This window comes from Anser brachyrhynchus (genome assembly GCF_964034855.1).
Source record: "Anser brachyrhynchus genome assembly, chromosome: 2".
Taxonomy (NCBI): domain Eukaryota; kingdom Metazoa; phylum Chordata; class Aves; order Anseriformes; family Anatidae; genus Anser; species Anser brachyrhynchus.
The window spans coordinates 92300232-92320002 of record NC_137695.1 but is presented as its reverse complement, the minus strand read 5'-3'; the positions used below and the strand labels follow the sequence as shown (position 1 = coordinate 92320002).

The window sequence follows — 19771 nt, the reverse complement described above, 5'->3', positions numbered from 1 at the left end:
TCAGGGAGAGTCATTATAGCAGAATGAAATGAGGAAGCCGGCTTTATGGTGTAATTATAAGAAGCAAGGAACAGACTACCAAAAGATGAAGAATGGATATTTTTGTTGCTAAAAGTTTTGACAGATTGTCTCTTAAGAGGTACAGCAGCTATTTGAGAGATTACCTCTGCCAACCCTATACTTTGTCAGGAGTTGCAATCCCAGTGGTAGACTTATTAGAAAAAATCATGGCTCTTTACTCTGACTGTTTTTGAGCGAAATCCAGGATGTTAGCTTAACCACTGTGAAGCTGTGTATGCAATTAGATGTCTTGAATTTGCACAGAAATAGCAAATGCAAGTACGTCTCTTTTTCAGCCAGCATTTTTGCTGCAGCAATAATAATCATGAGCAGAAGGAAAATAACAAATGCCATGGGACACAGATATGATGTCTTAGACCTGTGAAGCTGCTTGCTAAGTAAATGGGGGGGGGGGGGGGGGGGGGGGAGGGTGGAAGGCGGCGTCAAGCCCTGATGCGGCTAATATATATATGTTTAGACTTGTAAAAAAGGACTAACAAAGCCAGATTTTATAAAGAGAAATTTTTCATTTAGCAGTAATTAGGATGCTACTATAGCGATTGTCACTGAAAATCTTAGTGGAAAAAAATAAATCTGTGGTAAGGATTTAAACTGACTTGTAGACAGTAATGGTTTGATAAGCAACTTGAGCGAAGCAAGAAGGTACCTCTTAATTTTTCATTACCAATTTTGTACAGAGAAACAGGGTCTGGTAGGAATAACATGTTCAGAAATACTGGTAGTAGGACATGCACAGTGGGGCTAACTATGGAACCAGTGACTATAATTCTACCACTTTTTTGTTTAGCTTCTGAGCACTAGATAAAGATTAAAAAAAAACTAAACATAACTAGAATTCTAGACTTCACAGTAATAGTTTTGTATTCTCTGAATGAGACATTATTAGAGTTCAAAAACAACTAGTTCTAACATGACTATGCATAGCGTTTACAACAGCTTTAGCTTACTAATAAAAATTGAAGCACTTAAAATACTTTGGCATTTTGAAAAGCAAATGATATAGCAATTAAGTTTTAACAATGTGTATCATCTTGGAACAGCACAACCAGAAGAATAACAAGCTGATTATATAAAAATGCCAATAACTAAAAAACTATGTTGAAACTTGAGGAATACCTGGAGTAACTAATGGACAAGTACGTTGGTTTCTAGGAATGAATAGGGCACGTAGCAGAAAATGGAAGATGATCACACCAGAAGAAGCTGTTTTGAGGACTAACAGCATGCTCTTACAGTGTATTCTTACTCTGAAGAGATCTTATGCAACGTGCTTGTTGTACTTGTTGTCTATAAACTACCGTTAAAAGAAAAAAAGTCAACTCAATATATTCAGGCCTGGATTACTAACAAGTAAAAATTAATAGTTAACTCTTTCCTCTTTTCTGAGCTTGTAAAATGCCTTTTTGTTAAATTTCTGTAATTACCTTGCCTGGAATAAACCCATTTCCTAGCACTTTGCTTGGTACATAAGCAGTAGGTATTCTGTCGCTTTACTTGTGTGTCTTACTGACCTGCTCCCTGGGAGTGGAACCACTTCCCCTAATGGAAGAGGAAAGCAGAACTCAAAGTCATTTGAAACAGGTCATATATTTCAGTAAATGTTAGCTTAAGGACAAAACAATAACAGCAACAAAAAACCTCTTGAAGTCACTAGCATTATAAAAGCATTCCTGCATGGACCATTAGTGAGAGGTCAGCTTTTATAGACTAATGCAGTGATAAAGGAGGGTTTTATTTCAGTAGGGTGTCAAATGCTAAATTTGACTATTGAGATTGGTAAAACACAGCTAACAGTTTAACCGTTGCTAAACAAGTGGAAGAAATAAAGGGACAATGTGAAGGCTTGTTTCAGTTTGTGAAGAGAGAGATCCTCATTGTATGATGCAGCAGAGCTTTTTCTTTACATTTTGTTTTTCTCTCCACCCTAATCATTAGTTATATTTGTAGCATAGCAGTGGAGCCCAATCTGAATGCAAAGGTGACTGAGTGGTTTTCTAGTCAAAGTTAACAAAGAGTTAAATTGAAAGAACTTCGGTAAAACTGGTTTTTAGGTATAATTGAATGAAAAAAAAAAAAAAGCTCTTCATATAGCAGAATCTTTCAAGTAGTTAAATTCTGTTTGTAAAGAAAAATATTTTTCTGTGATGGAACAGAAATCATATGTTTACAATAAACACACATATCTATCTATATACAATGAACTACATATATATTTGCGTTTTCTAACGAACCACAGTGAGCAAATGTTGCAGAAAACTTTGTATTGTGACTGAATTTGTAAGCACACGTATATTTAGAATAGATACACAGCTGCACTTTGAGAGATTGAATTGGATTGCAGAATGAGATAAAAATGACGTTGTTATTTCTTGTGAGAGAACCTAATAGACTGCAGGTAATGAACGAGTGATATGAGTCTTACAGCGCAGAACCAGTATGCCAGCATAGCGTTCCTAAATACTATATGTACTACAGGACATATGGCCCCTTTTTTTGTGAAATGTAAAAACAAAACCATGCTTTTGAGCTGTGATTGGGCAGCCCCAATGCCCTGCTGTTGTTCTGAATGCTTCTTCTGTTTTCAGCTGTTTTTTTTCTATTTTTCATTCTGTTCTAAACTCTTGCATGATACTGTTATAAGTAAGTCTTGTAGCATTTTACCTCAGGTGAATTGTTGATGTCAAGGTATAATTGGTCAAGAGTCAATAAATTAAGAAATTGAAAATCTGTTTAGATCACAGAAATTAAATTTGGTACCTCATTGATTTACCAACAGTTAGTCTTTTGCATGTTAAGAATTACATGTTTATGCTTTACTCTGAACTATAAAACAACAAACATTTTCCATGTCCTATTTCTCACAACATCTGCAGAATATGCTCACTGTGAAAAGTATAACTTGTGTCTGTCAATACAGGAGTTGTAACATTGAACACTTTTCGAAAACCTTACTATATTTTAGACAGAACAGCAGCACAACGTCACCCATCTCCAGTACGTTGCTTGGCCTGATCATGGTGTTCCTGATGACTCCATGGACTTCTTGGAGTTTGTGACCTGTATGAGACCAAAGAGAGTGGAGAATGAGCCGGTCCTTGTTCACTGCAGGTACTTGTGTTTTAAAATTCTGATTACAGATTTGGTTCAGCCTTTGAACAAGCATTTACTTTGAAAAGTGTCTGAAAGGCAGCAGATAGCTTGAATTAGATGAAAATGCTAAGACTATGCAATACCAAAAGAAGGTGTTCTTTTTTCTCTTCCTTTCTCCTACAATTTTTTGGTGAAACTGCTTAGTTACATAAGTATCGCAGAGCTGATAATCTGTAATGTAAGTTGTTCTCCATTTTTATCCTCCACCAAGCCTGTAAACTCATCGTGAATGGTACTGGAAAGTTTTTCTGTGGATAAAGAACCTGTCAAAAAGCAGTCATTTAGCTCTTACCTTTTTAGTCAAAAATATAAAATCTGTACATGTAGATTATTAGCAGTTATAACTGTTAAAAATCATTTACTGTAAGTGTTCAGGTTTTAAATTTTTTTATACAAAAACTATTTTCTTAGTAATCATTGGCAAGAAATATTACTGAAGTTGCTTTAGAGATAGGCTTTGTGCACTGCTCTAATCATAGAAAGGTCTTTCTGTAATTTTGTAAGGCTATTTAGCATCATAATATTGTGATAAGAATCTGATGTATTGCAAAATCCTGATTTTATTGACTATTTTTCTATTATATTTCACAGTGCTGGAATCGGTCGCACTGGTGTACTGGTCACTATGGAAACAGCCATGTGCTTAATTGAAAGAAACCAACCTGTTTATCCACTGGATATTGTACGAAAAATGCGAGACCAGCGAGCTATGATGGTGCAAACATCAGTAAGTGATGGAGATGGAGAAGGAAGCCTCATTTTCTGTATATTGCACTTGTTCGGTTTTAAAAGAGATGCAAGGTGTTAAATAACCTAGTCCTATGAGTCTTCAGTTGCCGTTATATTTCATGCTTCCTACATTTAACATATCTTAACACAATGAAAAAGGCTGCTTTACTTGTTAGGTGTGTATTTAACTGTTTATAAATATTTCTTACCTTGCAGTTAAAAGGTGATTAATTTTTATACCTTGCAAGTAGTTAGAATACAGAAAGTCACCTACCAAATCGTGTTTGTATTCCTTCATCTAAATTCTATGCAAAAAGCTAAAATAATTTCTTGGTTTTCATTCTTTGTACAAAGCCTCATAGGTCATTGTTAAACTGAAGGTAAAATTAAAGGGTTTGTGCTAAAATTTGTAGAGGGAGTAGAAATTTGATAGGAACAACATATGCATCTTTTTCAATTGTGCTGCTACTCCAGTTTAGGAGAAACAAAGGGCAAGAATGAAATTCAGGAAAAGCTAGGGTAATATCAATAACTGAAATATGAAAATAGGAGGTGATTTTCTTTTTAAGATGGAGATGGTTTGATAACAATTTGAGATCATGAGGACAATTCTGCTAGCTATGAAAATGAACTTCCTGATGTTAGAGATGAGGGATGGGAGGCTCCACTTCCTTGTATAGAAGTTGAATAACTGAATATTAAGTATGCGTTATCTAAAAGAGCTAAATGCCCTACAGCAAATCAAAGTAAAGTGGTCTAGACCAACAAAGTCAGCAGTTAAATCTTTTTTTTTTTTAAGAAAAAAAAAAAGAGCTTTGGTTTCCACTTGAACAGGGAAATCCCAAAATCACAGAATGTTTAAGGTTGGAAGGGACCTGATCCAGGGGGGTTGCTCAGTTATAGCAGTCTGGCCTGAAGCATGTTCAGGAGCTCATTAGAGACTGTATATGTACTCCAGCTCTACAAAGATGATATACATAGCCAGATGCATGTTGTGAGTTAAGATCAGGGCATACTCAGTAAGAATGGACTTAGCAGAGCTATTAACAGATCAGTTTAGTGTCTGCTGTTAATCATGCAAAAGCTGTAGTTTCTCAAAGATCTGTAATTTGGTTATCAGGAACAGGAAGACAAAAGCTTCAATCAGTGTAATAATGCTACAATAAAAATTGTATAGCTGTGTGGCCTTCCATTTGGGGGCGGGGGGGGGGGAGGGGGAAGCACTATATTCCGTTAAAGAGAAATTAGATATATTAAACGAGGTAGAAAGTAGTGCTTTTAGGACGTAGTAAGAACTAGTTACCAACTGAATGGTAGGAATACAGGCAACAGATAACAGCAAAGAAAACAAGTAGTCAGAGCCTGAGTCAGAGGAAGCAATGCTGAAGTGTTCATTCATATTTGTTCAACAACTTGATCATACAAAGGAGTTAACAGAAGTATTGAACAGCGCTAAATATCACAGTTGACTTGTTCAGGCAGTAAAAATATGCAAATGAAAATAAGAGAAAAGTCAAGGTAATTAAGAAATAAAGACAAAAGAACAAAGTGATATTGGAGGTGGGAGTAATTGAGTGAAGGGTTGAAAGAAAAGGCAAGAAAATTGAGATGCAGAAAATGAATTTCTATCTCCAAGTTTTCCTTAAGCTTTTCTGTGCTTAAGAGAAAATGTATTGGACATGTATGGACAAGAATTAAGTTCATAACTACTGGTATTGAAATGCAACATGAGGTCCTTCACAGTGTGAGCATCGTGCTCTAGTCCTGTCCTGTGGGAGATACTGGGGGAATGTTTCCAGATCCTCTGTAAAAGGGCAGCTGGGAGAATGTTTCAAATATGTAAAAGGGGATTCAGAAAACATGAAGTTGTGCTTCTCCTAATATGACATTGAGATTTTGAGAGAGGTGCTCATTCAGGGGTTTGCAAGAGTAGTCGAAAGTTCTTTCGGAGGAGAGGTATCCTTTCATCCTTGTGAATTCATTTAAATTTCCATTATCTTGTGTTCTCAGTATTGTGTTAATCGTAAATATTTATTCTGCCTATATGGATTTTTAGTTGCGTTATCAGTCTTATTGTAATGTCAACTTGTATCACTTTTCAGAAAGAAGCTCACAGGCAAATTGCTTTTAACAAATAAGGACATTGAGACATCATGGAAAATCAGGCTTTGTAATAGTATAATTCAGAAAGCAAATGTCTAATTTGTGAATACCTTATAAAAACTAAATGAGCTCAAAATGTTGAGGGACAAAAAAATTAATGTAGCTGCTACTCTTCAAAAAATACTCATTCCAAAGGTTTTGATCACTTTCTGCTATGACAGGAGATGATGTGTGGCTCGATTACAAATTTAAAATCGAGCAACTATGTCTTCTGCAATAGTGTAGCCAAAAAAAAAAAAAAACCCAAGTTTTAGTAAGGTATTATGGACTCTATCAATATATCCTACATGATAGTCTAAATGCATTTTTGGTTATGTAACTGAAATGTGTCCAGTAATATCTAACAGCAAGATTGGCAAGATTAGAATACTTGTAATTACCAGATAACAATACAGAAATATTTAGGTGAGATTTATAAAAGGTTTAAATATCTAGTTGGACTAAATTCAGAACAAACATGAAAATTTACATAGCTTTTACAAATAAATTATATTATCTGGGATTTAAGGCTGTTCTTTTAAATTTGGGTATTTGGTTTTCCTTAGTGTGAGACTTGTAATGCTTCTCATTGAAACAAGTAAATGTTCCCTTTGTGTCCTGTGAATGCAACCAGAGGAGCTGGATTTTCTCCTTCTGTCTTTTTACCTCCTCTCCTGCCATTGTCCAGGAGAAAAGGAAGCAGTGAGACTGTTAGCGGTATTAAATAATAACCATATAATCAGGAGTTTTAACTAATCCACCAAAAATGTTTTTTTCTTTTACAGAGTCAGTACAAATTTGTTTGTGAAGCTATTCTTCGTGTTTACAAAGAAGGTTTGATTCGACCACTGGATTCCAGTTAGCACAGCAGTGAAGGATGAAACTATTTTCCCCTAAAAAGACTGCTTTTTAAGTAAAGCAGAGGCTTGTTTCTCAAAGCAACTAGAATGGACTAGAAGCCCATGGGAAGACAGATGAGCACATTTGAACAGTGGCACTTTAAATTTCTCAAGAAAATTGCTATATCGTGTACAGTATAAAGAAATCGTGTAGATAAATGAGAGCAATTGTGTGTAATATGCTTTATTTACATAAGCACCATAAACAATCATGGAAACCTTAATACATATCTTATCTTTCACTGCCTTAAAACACCCCTTTCTTTGGAAGTTACAAAAGTCCTTGGGTTTCTTCTGAAAATACAAAAGGAAAACTACTAGTATTGAAATTATTCAGTTTAAGAAGGTTATTTAGTATCTTTGTATTGTATGGAAGTTCACTGAAGGTGAATTTGTAGCGTTCTTATTGGGACACTAAATATTCATGAGAATGTAACCTTAACTTCAAAAGGCTGATGAAAATCTTCAAAGGCTAATGCATAACTACTGTACGTTAAGAGCTGGATAAATTAGGTATTCAGTTTCCATAAATCTATTAGTATGCCAGCTGTTATAATATGCTGTATCACTGCTTGTAATGTGCAAAATGATGCTGCATTTATACAGGTGGTACAGTCTGCATCTTTTCTTGATCAGTTTTACTTGCAGTTTATCCTTTCAACAGTGACCTACTTCTTAGTGTTAGCTATTGTATTTCTTTTCTTTCTGTTTCTGCTGTCCTCCTTGACACTTGTTTTTCATTGCTGTTTCCGTATGTGGACTGAAAACATATTAACCTAAAATGAGGTTTTATTCTCTTTCACCTTTGTTTCCATGTGTATTATGAGTTCTCAGATGTAAATGTGGATTAATGTTGCACACAAGTACTAGACTTTTGACTTGCTGTATATGCAAAGTAGTCTAATCCAATACTGGAAGAAAAATTACTACTGAACCCATCAAATATGTTGCTGCTAATTCAAGGTGTGAAGCTTACAAAGGCATGGGTGTTGCTAGTGTTCAGGTGGTGATAAAACATTGACTTGCTGCCCTTCAGCAAAAACTGTACTCTTATCCAGTGAAACACAATTCTCTGTTGCAAGAGTTCTGTGGATTTACTGTGTTTCTTGCTTTATGGAAATGCAGGTAAATTCACATGAAGATTGACATAGAAAGAGAGAATGAGTTTGTACATTGCTAAATAATTTACCCTAAGGTACACTGGTCTCCATTTCATTTCAAATGGGAAAATTGGACTTTCTGAACAATATAACCACATTTGTATGATGTTAATTTATTTTGTGTGTGCTTTTTGATTACCCTGAGATAGTTCTTCATTTTTGAATGGTGTTAAAAAAAAAAATAATAATCTAAGGGACTGTTTAAAACTATGTTATTTAAAAGATTAGTCCTAAAAAAGGTAAAACATTTGAGGCATATTAGCCAGATGTTTATATGTATATAGAAGGGAAAATTAGACAATTTTCTTTTTAGAGATATATATATATTACACATACACAAACTTTCAGATATATTTTAGAACTATGGTTTGTATTATGGATATTGTCATATATCTGGCGTTTCATTCTAGAAACTGCCATGGCTGTACAATATGCATCTTTCGTGTTACCAGAAGGTTGTGTTTGTTGGGTTTTTTTGTTTTGTTTTGTTTTTTGTTTTTTTTTCCCCAGGATGACTGAAAAGTGAATGTAGTATGTGCTAAATTGCTAACCCTGGTCTCCTGTAGGCCTAGTCCTTTCTTCCAGGTTACATTATTAGTTATAAGTAGAGAAAAGAAGATACCTGGTTACTATTTATTGATCAAAAGAGAGCTTTTTGGTTGGAACACACAGGGTCATTGGCAACACAGAAATCTTCTTGACTTCAGAGGTTGAAGTGTGAATAAATTTGTATTCGTTCTTATATATTGCATTCCAGATTTTACCTTTGCTAAAGTTTTTATAGTGCACTGGGTTTTTAAACTCCTACTTGACTGGGCACAGATTAGAAGGCAGGAGACTAACTCTGGTTCACTCTTCACTTGCTAAACTGCATCAGGTCACTCAATCCATCTGTGGCATCAAATGTGGAATACTTCTGGAACTGCACATTTTGCTTGGGAAGCTTTTTTTTGAAAAATGCATGTGGAAAGTTGTTGTACAAGCTGTCTGCAGTTGTTTGGAGAACACTGAGGAGTGAGAAAACGTGGGTAGTGGGCACTCAAGAACCTGTGCTTGCTGGCTAGTTTTTTAACAAAAGCTCTCTTTTGTTGTAATGTATGTGCCTTTCTGTTAAAACATCTTGCTCTCAAGTTGTGCTGTGACCAGATCTCAGAGTTGTTGCTTGCAGGTGGCATGACTTGTAATTAATAGTTTGTCAAGAAGTGAAAGAGGCACAGGAAAAAAAAAAAGGCAAGAGAATAAATAGTAAGAAAATATTTAGAGCATCTCTGTGACATTTGTTTCTTTCATAGAAGTAATTGATTACTTACCACTTGTGTTCAAGGTTAATGACATATTCCTATCACTATTTATGTTACTTCATGTTGAATATATATTTACCAAAACTTGGTAAATTTCTTCAGTATGTAACTCCAGCCTTAAGATACATGGTATGGGTTCACTTGTGTTAGTGTGTGTGTTTTTATTTGATGGTGGTCGTATTATGACAACTGCTGCTCTTGTTCTGGTAAAGTTAGATGGTTTCAGTAACAGCATTCTTGAACTCTTACTTGGATTTTAATAACTTGAAATTTCTAGCCACTGATACTCCGCTTAAAGCTATAAAAATGGTAATCTCTGTATTTGATATATTTTTTTTTTATAACCACAGAGCAAATATTAAGTACACAATTATCTTGTGCATTGTGTCCATCTTTATTTCAGTCTTGCTGGGTTTTGCACATGTACCTGTAGGGTCCTATGAGAGAATGAAGGGGTTTTTATCTTCTCTCTGTACTGTGTGATGACTTTGCACTGAACGATGTATGCCTTAGATTTGATCTTGCAACCTAAGGATAATTATGAAACCATCATCTTAACTGCTGGCTTTTGTTTCTGAAAGAACTAGAAAATTAAAAAGGCACAGAGTTGCTTGATTTTTCTTGTAAGAGTTTTAACTGCTAACACACAAAACATTTAACTGTGCCAGACAATTGACAAATAGCAGAAAATGCTGTGAAGTCAAGATTCTATATAATCTTCCTAAACTTTTTAACCTTGATTTTTTTTTTTTTTGCCTGTGCCTGTGTGAGCACAACAATAAGCATTCAAAATTTCTAGCATGGTGAAGGATGAGGAAAACCTTTGGGATTTTCACCGCTGTGAAATACACTAACATGAATTCCTCAGAATTAAACATATTTTGATTAAGTGGCTTAATATTTGATACAGAAATAACTAAAATGCCTATTCAGTGTGTCTTCAAGAATATTAAAAGGGAGCACTTCTGAGATAGAGGTGGGAGGGAGAGGTCTTACTATTGAAAATTAGAAAAAATAGAGCCATAAGCCATGAATGCCCTTTGTGTAATAGGATGTATAAAATACAAATCATTAAAATACAACCAAACCTTGAATAGTGGTATTTTACACCAAAAAAAAAAAAGTTTTTTAATCCAGGATTTTGCTCTCTATAATCTTGTCTTTAGATGTTGGTACTAAGCTACATTCAATCAAAATATACCTAAGAGTTCTGCAGTACCTTTTAAAGCACACTCTTTTTCTTTCTTTAACAGATGGTTTTCTTTTCTTCCCTCCTTTTCTACTATACAATCCTTGGTTTAAAATAAACTTGGTTTAAAATAAATAAATAAATAAATCTAAAGAACTGTAGCTTTGAAATATGTAATGAATTGTGCATTTGCTTTATTACAAGCATAATACTGTTTTACAAGACAAGATCCTCCTTGTAGATAGTGTTCTTAGGAGTCAGACGGAATGCACAAATGGTCCACTGGTTGAAAATAGACATGGTGTGGTTCATTTTCAATCAATTAAAATTTAAGCATTGTTACTTCACTGAAAACAGCTTTATTGTCATATCCTTAAATGTAACATTTAGGTGCAAATTTATTTTATTCATTCATACAAAGCTTTTCCAGAGTGCACGCTGGGAAGTGTTTGTGCTTCAGTTGGTAACCTGCAATTAGTCTACTTGGTTAAAAGCATTTATGAATAGAAACTATACAGAAGGTAAAGTTGTGTCATGAAGCACATTGTTCAAAGGCAGCTGAAAGCCAAGTGAATGATTAATTCATTATATAAAGCATAATGTTTTGATTAAATGAATTCTCATGCATTTAAGTTCTGACACTGATAGTGTTAAGCCATCTCAGATTACTGTCTATTTTAACAATAGCATTATATTAACAGCTTAAATATAGCAATTTAATGAAATATGGGTTAGTTTTAGTGTACTTTAAAAATATTTAATGTTTCAGTTGTTCAGTAGCTGTACAATCTTCAAACAACAGTATCTTCAATCACTATAACTTGCCTTAAGAGGGAGAAAAAAAATCTTTTAATGCAAGGGAATGACTAGCGTGTGATTTTCGATGGACTTCACCATTCTTCAGCTCAGACTAACCCTGTCACTGTAGTGCTCTGATCTGACCATTGGTAAAGAGCAATGGTTGAGGACCATGAATGTAATGGAAAAAACAAATTCTGTAGACTGCTGACACTGTGTAGTTTGGGCTATAGTTAAGACACTGGTAGCTATTCTTTTTTTTGTTTTTAAAAGTTTCAAGTTCACCTTGGGAGGCAACTCCAGGAATGGGAAGCAGAATGTACCTTTTTAGACCTCTCAGATTTTGTTGCAGACTACTTGGATAAGAGTCTTAGGCGGCATGCTCTTTTGAGCTTAGCTGCAGTTTTTGAATCTTCAATGAAATTTGTGTTTAAAATATTAAAGCATTGCCTTTAATGAAACACTTCAGTTTACTGTTAGTTCCTCAGTTACTTTCTTGGCTTTCATGATATAATTTCTTGAGTTGTCATTGTTTTACCTTATCAGACACTTTCAAGTTTCTCACAACTGTAAAACTGTAGGGAATGTCTTGTTCAGGGCAGATAAGATTTGTATTTTTATTTTTTAAAAAAGGAAAGAAGATGTTTTAAACAGCTACAGTAAGGATGGGAAATGCTTTAATTCCTTTATGGAATTCCTTTATGGAATCATTTTCTGTGTACTAATTGCATCATTTCTGTTGGAACGATTTCTTTAGTAAAAAGCTCTACTGTTGGGATTTCATTTTTGTAAAACTGACCCAGAAAAGAATTATGAGGTGAATATTTTCCTCACTTACTGCTGTTTTTAAATAACATTAACCAAAATTGAAATCTTTCCCTTATAAAAAAGATGTTCACTGCTTTCAATTAGTGTCTTTTTCTGTGATATATATATGGAACTTGTATGGGGCTGGGTAACTAGTGAGTTTGCCACGCATGCAAAGGGGAAATATGTTTTGCTAGATCAATTAAAGCCATTATCGACATCAATTACCAACTGAAGCCAGTCTGTCATCATATTTCTATCAGCTGTTTCTTGATAGGAAGCCTTTGGAGCTTGCTCTCCAGACATCAGGAAGTCATCTTGTGTTAAACTAAAATAGGCGTGGTTTTTTTTCTTTGTTTTTGTGTTTGTTTGTTTGTTTTTTTCAAGAAGAAAAAATATCAGCAAAAAAGTGAGGTAGGACTATTTATTAAATTATGTACAAAACACGCTTATACAAAAAAAAAAAGGCAAGCTGATTGATGGTAGCTGTTGAGTTATTCTTCATCAGTGCCCCACTATTTCAGAGCTTAGCATATATGAATGAAAACCTGGTATAACTGATGCTTTCTTATCTTTTATAGAAATTGACTGTATGTAGAAATTGGGTGGGGAATTGGTATATGTGCTCAAATATAAATATATTTCAAATCCAGATTTTGCAAAATAAATGTCAAGTATCAATGCTCATATTCCAGAGAGCTGTGCGGCGAGTACTGAATGTAATTTATTTAGGTTTTCACACTTCATTGTGTAACCTTAACAGAGGAGATGTAAGATAAATAAAAGGGACAGTCCTATCAAGGCTTGAAGTTGTTGGGCATTCATAACAACAAATGATGTATTGTTTAAAACTGACCTTTGTTGCAACAGAGAGGGGAATGCGCTTAATAGTGTTTTAGTAAATTACATAAAATCTGGGAAAGCTGAAGTACAAGCAAGCTTTGTACAAGATTCCACTATTCTAGTCACTAAGTTTGTATTTCCTTATGTGTTCAGTTAATGTTTTCTGTCTGAGATGTAGAAAAGCCTCGAAAGGTAATATTCATTCAGTGATACAGCTGGTTTTTTTTGTTTTTTTTTTTTTTTGTCAGTGGATGTTTCTGTACCACTCTTTAGTTTCTTCTTCTGAGATCTTAGGTGCCAGTGCGTTAAAGTAATAAAAGAATGTATCTGATGTATTTGGAAGGTAAGGAAAGACTTTATTTTGTATCCCAAGCTGTGCTTTTCTTTAAAATCATTTGAAATGTAAATTCATGTTGATATTGCAAAGCCTAATTTATTGATAAAGATGTAGACACCTCCTGAAATGAATGTATCTTTTTTATTATTATTTTTATAGGAATAAAGTATTGGATAATGTTTCCAGTATAGTTTTCTTGGGGTTTGGAACTGTTCTGAACAAAACTATTCCAGCCACCATTTTATGCTTATTGGTTAAAGGCTAATGGTGAAATAAAGCATTTTTGTTTATATGGCTTTACTGTGGCTTTATTGATGAAATTATTGAGTTGTATGAAAAAGTTAATTTTTGAATGCCTTTTAAAAATCACACATGGCTGTAGCTTGAATTTTATCTAAGCAAGCAAGCTGGTATGGGAAGTGTCTGCTCCATAAAGAGTAATTTTTTTATAAAGAGCTTGCTGGAGAAGTAAAGCAACGAGTAAGCCTAAAATTTGTAGGACTATTCCCCTTTCAAAAAAAAATTTTAATGAGAATTATCTTGATTAATTAAACCAATAAGCCTTTGTACTCGTGACACATATGGCCACATACACAAGTGTTTGAAAGTAGATTTAACTTTTTTTTTGCCGCTGCCTATGAAATGTGTAGATGGGATTTCCCATCCGTCACAGTACTCCCAGAGTCATCTGAGTAGCCATATGTCCAATACCTGCTGTTACTCTGGGCTTCTTGTCATGTTTTCACAGCAAAGCAGAGACTAGTAAAGCCGTTCTTGAATTATTTTCCTTTGTGTGTGTGTGTATGTAAAATATAAGTTTATAGGTTTCAAACCAGAAAATACACTGAAGACTGAACCCAACGCTACCAGATGGATCGAGCATTGACCTTTAAATGTTTGGAATTTGGTTAAGAACTGGAATAGCTGTTAGTAAGCACTTTTTGATATTGGCAGGAGATGGCTCTGCCTACTAATCTTTTTTAAACTTGAGACCAGATTCTAATCCTTCAGAATGATTGCTGAGCACCCTGATGAAGCTACAAATTCAATGAAGTCTTGGTGAGAGAAAGCACAAGGCCAAAACGAGCCATGTGGGCAGCTGGGCCATAGAATATACGTAAGGTTGGAGTCTCTTACAGGTGCAGAGCAAACTATACGATGTTGGAGGTTTTGCTGAAAATCCACATGAAACAGCTTACAGAAAGAGGTGGCAGTGTCTTCACTACATGTTAGCAGGATAGGACATGGAAGAGCCTTTTGAAGGATATTTAAGGCAGAAGTAGATGTATGCATGCTTCACTTGCTTGTATACTTGACTCCAAACCCAGGATTGTGTTGTCAAGGCTTGCCCTGAGCTTTTAGACTGTTCTCATTTAGAACTAAATATTGAACTGTTGCTCCTTGCAAACTACAAAGCAATAACTTGTCTGAGTATGTGGATCCTCAGCTCTGATCTGAGTAGCTTGGATTATGCATGTTCAGAAGCATTAACATAAACGTAGTGTAGCTCTTTGAATTTACGTTCATTTATACAGATTCCAAGTTATCATCTGCTCTCTGGTTTCAAAGTGGGCTAACTTAAGTATAATAACTGGCCAAAGTGGATGTAGTGACTCCAGCCTTCTGGTTACATGCCAAAAATTGAAGTGTATTTTGTTTTTGAAGCTACTTGTTGCTGTATCCAGACCAGATGCAATGTTATTTTGTGTTCAGAAAGTCGTATCTGCATTATTTTCACCTGTGCTGCTGCAATATGTATTAGTTTAAGAATTGCTATTACAAGAGAATCCACCCTCATTGCTTAAGTGTTCCTCAGAAATCTCATTGCTGAGGGCATTTGCATTTTGAATAAAGTGTCATTTTTGTCCTCACGGGGATTTGCTCACAGAGTTTCCTGTAGTACTGTATCTCCGCTACATCTGTAGTGCTGCCTGCGTTTCATGAGGTACCAGAGGATAGGCAGGAGGCTCTGGCTGTCTCGGGCATGCAGCTGGGAACAGCCCACTTGTCCAAGAGCTCTCCATTGTACTGTGAAGCCATGGGGCTACTTTCGAAGATTAAAGCGGGAACTGAGGGAGAAACAGAACCGCCAGCTCAAGGCAAGTTAGGACTGAACAGAGCCCAGATGCTACACACAAGGACCACAGAAGGACGTTACATGCTACAGGACCAGAGCATGACTGGACCTTCTGAAGCAGCAGGTGGATGACAATTTACAAGGAGCTTCTTCCTCTTCTTCCTGTTCCCTTTAGATTTTTACTTGAAGGAAAGCAGGCAATTAGCTAAATTTCCTGTGGTAGGAGTGATAGAGCTGGTCTGAGTCCCCTTTGGAGTGGAAAGGTTTCCTCTCTGCTGTAAAGCCAACTGTTCTTTCACAGCCCGATGCAGGTCACGTTACTATACTGTTACCTTACAGAAGTAGCAGTAAGTACTTAAAACCAGCCTGGTCAAACCAACAAGCAAACAGTTAGAGCTCCTGAGCTGTGTGAGCCATGTAACCAAGAAACCCATCTTAGCAAACCCTATTGCAGCCTTGAAGACTCGCTGAAATTGCATGACTTTCAAACGCTGTCTTGTTCTCTATCAAGTGTATAGTGGGGGTGTGTATAAACACATGTATATACATATATGCATGTGTGCATATATATGTAAAAGAATATATAAATGAATAATGAAAGTAACTCCAAATAGGGCAGAGCAGGCATACATTCACTTTGACTTCTCAAACACAGAATCCAAAAGGGAGGAGTCTATAACCAAGGTGGCAAGGCAGGTAATATAAGTTCGTGTATTAATGATGAGTGCTGTCTTCCATGCCACTGTAATCTTTGTACTAAAGTAAAAACTTGATCTGAGATACTGAAAAAAATTCTGTATATCACCTGTTTTTATAATTTATATGCATAGTGTTTGCTTTTGCAGATTCCTGTAATATATGTAGAAATTTACTTGTTCGATTAACACTGAATATTACTTGCTTTTTTTGCAATCTGTGATAAAGTATGTTGTTGGGTTTTTTTTGTTTGTGTTTTGTTTTTGTTTTATCATTGCACCAAGGTTATTTAGATTGAGGACTTTTCTAAGACTTCACTTCAATAAGTGAATTTCCTGGAATTTGAGGGAGTTTAGATGACAAAGAATAGGGAAGATAAAATACTCTATGTAGCCGTAATTGCATTCAGCCTATACTTAAACTGACTTACATACCCTGTCTTGTGTTCTTAATCAAACCACTTATTTGAGTTTATGTGATACAATTAGGGTGCTTGATGCTGTGCAAATAACTATCAGGTGCAGTCCCAGTTCCAAAGGGCTCTCAGATTGGCTCAGAGCAGAGACAAACGGTGTATATGTGCACAGTCAACCAGACAATGGGATGTAATGAAGCAGGTATACAATATCCTTCTAGGCTAAATAAGAAAGCAAGTAAATGTACTCTTCCTACATCATGGCTCAGTAACAGAACCAGTCCCACAAATCATTTCAGTGTGTTAGGAGCAGAAGCCAAGCCACGTGAACTGAGAGGGTTTCTGAAGCATCCAAGTGCAAACAGGGAACAGTATTGTTTGGAGCCTGGGTTATCCAAGCACAGAAAGAAGAAAGTCATAGAAACTGGAAGTAAGGCATTGGCACAGTGCCTTGAGAGGAAGCCCACATAGTGCAGAGCACTTTCTGGAAAGAGACTTGAAACCCTGCACAAAAATTTGCTCCTGCTGTGATCCTATTTTTTAATGGAAATAGGACCTTGGTGAAACTGTGCTGATTACTTAAAGATTTGTACAAAAAAAAAAAAAGATTTATTTTCTAATACAAGGATCTTGCTAGCTTTTTTACATTGCTTGTTTATGCAAAAAGGAGAAAAAAAAAGGTAGTAATAGCTGAAATTTTGCAAAGGAGAACACATTTCGTATAACCCCCAATGGATAAAGTACTGTGAATATCTTGTTGCCAAGCAAAGTCTGATTTACCATAGTGTGAGATGCGGTTATTTATATCCATTCTCCAAAGGGGTAAGGCTAGGTACAGGGACAGTTGCTCACAGCAAAGCTATCAGATCAGGGATCTGAACTTGCAGGCTAAATTCTGGTCCTCTGCACATGCCGGGGGTAATGCCAGGGATAATACCAGCTCCCAGATTGCCTTACTTGTTCTGTGGGATATCCTGTTTGTAGAAAAATGTTATGTGAGGTTCTGCTCTGGAGAAGGCTTGTATTAAAAATGATTGTTACTGGCTATAGCTGGTAGTAAGGAAGCAATAGCTTTGGGGGGCTGCATCGGGACAAAACGGTTTACAAGGGAGTGAAACATTCGCTTTTCCCAGGGTGAATTTAAGTGTAGCCCACTCAGCATCCTCTCTGTGCTAGCCGTGGCCATCCCTTCCTTAACCTAGTTTGTTCTCCTCCATCGCTCGCAACACATGTGCCTCCCCTGCGTGCACAGCATGCAGCGTTAAATTCTGGCTCTGGCGAGTGGGCAGAGGTGGGTGAGTTGCTGTTGTGCTGGAACAGATGGTGTCTGCAATGCAGCCACCAGCCTTGTGCGTATGCTGTAGGTGGTTGCTAAAGGAAAAGGGAATAATTCAGCGCTTTTGTTGAAAAGCTTCGTTGCCTTTCTCTTATTTATTTGGGGGGGGGGACAATTAGGAAGCTGGGGTCAGTTTGCGGGCTCTGGTGGCTGATGGTTGTCAGCGATGAGGCTTGGTTTATTTGGAAGGGAGGTTGATGCACTGGGCCGAGGTGACGTGATGGGGATAGTTAAGGGGAATCTAACCAATGGCTTTCTGCCTCTTGATAATTTGCAAGGAGATGGATTACTGGACGACAGCCCACCATTTCCACGTGTTCCCATCTTCCTCTAGTATGTCCCCATTACCTATCGTAGCCGAGGCCTGCACTTGGGCCACCTGCCCCTCGCCTGGTACCGTGGCCTGCACGCTGCCCCTCGCCCTGCCAGCAAACAGCCTGTGGCTTCCAACAGGTTCCTCCTCCCACTCGGAGGCCTGGGGCAGGCAAGTGAGGACACTCTCCATGCCCCTGGCATAGTGGCTCCTCTCCTGCCTTGCTGCCCCTCAAGTGACACCGTGCGGGCACCTGCTCCAGGCCACAGTGACCGCCTGGCCACTGCCACAGGGCCGGGTGTGCTGCACACCCTCCTTGCAGGGTCCCCTTCCACGGGGGGGTTGAAGAAGGTGTAAAGGAGATGTTGAGAGTGATGGCTGGTAAATAACCAGGTACATTGGTGATCCTCCATTAAAAAAAAAATGGAGGATCCATTATGGATCCTCCTGCTCCTGCCCCCTGGGTTTGTGGTCCTGTGTTGGTTTGTGGGGCGTTGGGCATGTACCCCATGCATGTCAATGCATCTGTGCTAATCGCTTTTGTTTGGGAAAGGCGTCAAAGGTTGACTGGTTGGGAGTAGCTTTTCATGAAGGTTTTTCTGTGATGATGATAAATATCGTGATAAATGTGCTTTTTGTTGCAATATTTCATCTGTGGCAGATAGAGTTTCTTAGCTAAAGAAACTCGAATCTACATGATGGAAAAACTGACAAAACTTGGAGGAGGAGGTAGAGTATTCATGTCCAACAGCCCATGAGCATATTTTTTTAGTACAAAAATTGCAGAATATCCTTGAAGATCCGTGGCATTGAAAGTAGGCGCTGAATTCCCTTGTTTAATCATGCAGCAAAGGGTCTGACTTCAGCTCTTCGCTGAGAGCTGTAACACAACCTTTGCTGATTTCCCAGTAACGTTGTACTGTGAGCTCCTGCCTAATAAAATTAGAAGATAATTCACATATGTTGTATACTTCACGGCTTAATGTTTCATGCTGAGTGATGTAAGGTATTTATCAACTGGTTTAATAGATCAGATCTCTGCCTGCATCTCCCCACGCTCGGCTGCATGTGGATTGAGGCTGACAACTCTGCCTTTATGAAAACGTTCCTTCCTCAACCCTGTGACTAATGCAGATAATTATTTTTAAGACAACTCTGGATACCACTGCAGTACGCGTTCGTGTGCACACAGAAATGTGTGTTTACATTCATCTGGCATTTGTGAACCCCAGGGCTCTGTATAAATCTTGCTCTTACAGTGCAGTTTAAATAAATATTTTGTGGGGCCAGTGCCACAGTGGGGAGCCAGTTTGCACAGTCTGGATAACCAGAGGAATAAAACAGTGATTGTGAAATAAATGAAGATAAGCTTCAAAGAGATCTCATTTCATGGCATGCTATTAAACTCTTGTAGTCCAGAAGACCCTTGAGGTTGGTCTGTTTCCTACATTGACCTATAATTTCTCCTATCCAAACCCAGCTGAACTTGGGAAAGGCT

The 19771-nt window shown here is 36.9% G+C and overlaps 1 protein-coding gene across 7 annotated transcripts in view; it reads left to right on the top strand.

The window, feature by feature from the left end:
• PTPN3 (protein tyrosine phosphatase non-receptor type 3) overlaps positions 1–13726 on the top strand; it is a 167352-nt gene extending 153626 nt beyond the window's left edge. For all 7 annotated transcript variants that reach the window (XM_080583037.1, XM_080583038.1, XM_080583041.1 and 4 more), the window contains 3 exons: positions 3044–3189; positions 3823–3958; positions 6888–13726. In XM_080583037.1, the coding sequence (XP_080439163.1) occupies positions 3044–3189; positions 3823–3958; positions 6888–6965 (360 nt within the window). In that variant the 3' untranslated portion in view covers positions 6966–13726. The remainder of the gene's footprint in view (positions 1–3043; positions 3190–3822; positions 3959–6887) is intronic.
• Positions 13727–19771: the final 6045 nt, after the last annotated feature.